Source organism: Mus caroli, chromosome 2 (assembly GCF_900094665.2).
Source record: "Mus caroli chromosome 2, CAROLI_EIJ_v1.1, whole genome shotgun sequence".
Lineage (NCBI taxonomy): Eukaryota > Metazoa > Chordata > Mammalia > Rodentia > Muridae > Mus > Mus caroli.
This window is the reverse complement of record NC_034571.1, coordinates 119,583,552-119,586,051: the sequence shown is the minus strand read 5'-3', so window position 1 is coordinate 119,586,051 and position 2,500 is coordinate 119,583,552. Positions and strand designations below refer to the sequence as shown.

General features: G+C 40.4%; 1 protein-coding gene across 4 annotated transcripts in view; it reads left to right on the top strand.

Moving 5' to 3' along the window:
• The window catches only part of Sppl2a (signal peptide peptidase like 2A), a 40,079-nt gene extending 37,919 nt beyond the window's left edge, over positions 1-2,160 (top strand). For 2 of the 4 annotated variants that reach the window (XM_021156587.2, XM_021156588.2), the window contains one exon: positions 1,099-1,273. In XM_021156587.2, the coding sequence (XP_021012246.1) occupies positions 1,099-1,173 (75 nt within the window). In that variant the 3' untranslated portion in view covers positions 1,174-1,273. The other 2 variants (XR_003835921.1, XR_003835920.1) reach the window with 2 other exon arrangements.
• The last annotated feature ends 340 nt before the right edge of the window (positions 2,161-2,500 follow it).

Here is a 2,500-nt window from a genome sequence, read left to right as displayed (position 1 = left end):
TCAGGACCTCTGGAAGAGCAGTCAGTGCTCTTAACCTCTGAGCCATCTCTCCAGCCCCTATTTTTATTATTTTTAAATCATGTGTATGTATGTGGATATGTGCATATTAGTACAGGTTTGGTGGCATAAGGCAAGCGATCCCCTCCTAGGACTAGAGTTACAGGCAGCTGTGATCTCACCAAAGCCAATGTTGGGGACCAAACTGAGAGCAAGTGCTCTTCAAACTCTGAACCATCATCTCTAGTCCCAAGGTTGCTCTCATTTTAGTTTTGAGATAAGGTCTCTCTGTGTAACTCTGGCTGTCCTGCCCCAAACCATGTAGATAAGGCTGGCTTTGAACTCAGAGGGACTTGCCTGCCTCTGTGTCTGGAGTGTTAGAGTTAAAAATAGGGGTGGTGGTGGCAGCTGAGGAGTAGCTCAGTTGGATCCTGAGGTGTGGGGAGGAACTGGAAAATGTAAAGGGAGAGAAAACTGTAATCAGGATATATTGTATGAAAAAAGAATCTATTTTCAATAAAAAGGAAAAGGGGGATGAGGTGGGGAGGGGAGATAGCTCAGTTGGTATGGTGCTTCCTGAACAAGCATTAGGTGTGAGCTCAGATGTCCAGTGTTCACTTAAAAGCCATGTGGAAGGGCTCAGGCTTGACTCGATTTTCATCCCAGTACTCTGGAGGCAGAAGCATGTAGATCTCTGTTAGTCTCAGGCTACCTAGGGCAACATAAATCAGACTGTCTTAATACAATAAAAGTAAAAGAAGAAAGAAAGCTAGGTTCAGTGGTGTAGATCTGTGACCCCAGTTTGGGAAAGGGTAGGTTGCAGAGATAGGAGGATCCCTTCGACACTCTCTTTGGTTAGCAAGCTCCAGGTAAGCTCCTGTCTCAGCAACAGCATGTCTCAAAAACTAGGGTGGAAGATAGCCAAGGAAGATAGCCATACATATGCGCATACAAGTGCCTGAGAACCTAGATGCAAACGTACATCCACATATGCAAAACACACACAAACATCATACAAAAACAGAATACTTTTGCTAAATTAATGAAGACTGGGAGGCCAGTTTACAGTTTGCGTTTTCTGATATCTTTTCTTTTGCCTAGGTGATGGACCACCTGGACTATTCAACAAATGAAGAAAATCCAGTGATGACTGATGAGCAGATTGTACAACAGTAATTACGTGGACTTACAATGATGTGTTATTGATTTCCTACAAATAGATTTTGGCCTTTTTTTCTTTTTTGCTCTTGGAGACAGAGGCAGGACTGAACTCTAGTCCTGCCTCTGTCTCCCAAAGGTTTGGGACTATAGCTGGACAACACTATGCCCAACAAGTTTTAAATCAAAGTTTGAGTTGAAAATTGGGAACATTTACAGTGATGTTTGCAAATCTGTATATTTTTATGAGTTGGTAAAAATCCCATCATACATAGTGAAAATGCATTTTCTTTTAATTATGTTAAAGTTGTGCCTTCACAATCAGCTTAAAAACATAGGGTTTGTGTAGTTTCCAAACGTATTATATACATTATATTTTTCTAAAAAAGAAAAAAAAAGCTTCCCTGACCTTCCTTTGTACTTTTCTTAATGAAATATTTCTCCAAATTCTAAGGTTAGATCATGTGTAAGTGTCAAAGCAAGTTTCTGAGTATATGTTTTTGTTAAAGATTTATGTAACTCTTAACCCCTCTACAGAAATAAATACTTAAGACTGCAAGAAGACAGTTCATGTATATGGGTGTTTTGCCTGTATGCATCTATCTGTACACCACATTTGTGCCTGGTGCCAATGGAGACCAGAGGAGGGTGTTGGATTCCCTGGGACTGGAGTTACAGATGGTTGTCAGCTGCCCTTTGGGTTCTGGGAATCAAACCCAGGTCCTTAGAAAGAGCAGCAAGTGCTCCTAACTGCTGAACCATCTCTTCATCCTTGTCATTTAAGCTTTTAAAACCTTGTAACCCTTTTTAAACCTGAGAACCTACATTCTTTCATCTCTATACACATGCTATCAGACTGTTTTTTAGGTAGAAGGAGACATAGAGGTAGTTATTAGAAGGACACCAGGACTGAATCCCGTTCGTATCTCATTCCTATGGTTTGCTTGAAGACACAGATTCAACTTCTGTATTAAACTTCAGTTTGGTTTTTTCTGATCTTTGAAATTTGATTCCATTGATTAAGTAAGATTTCTTCTTTTAAATGTTTTTCTTATCTGACTAGATATTATATGTTTAACTTATTGTTTGTCTTGACTATCCTGACAATCCCTATTTCATCTTCACCCTGCTTTCCAGTCCTTCTTGTGTAAGTGAGGTCTGGTAATCACAAGTATACTGAATTCCATCTCTTTTCTCACCTCTAAAATGAGTGAGTGGTGCACTCATTTAACCACTTTGCTAGCTTGCAACCTGAAAAAAAAAATTTCCCTTCTGCCAGGCGTGGTGGTGCACGCCTTTAATCCCAGCACTCGGGAGGCAGAGGCAGGCGGATTTCTGAGTTCAA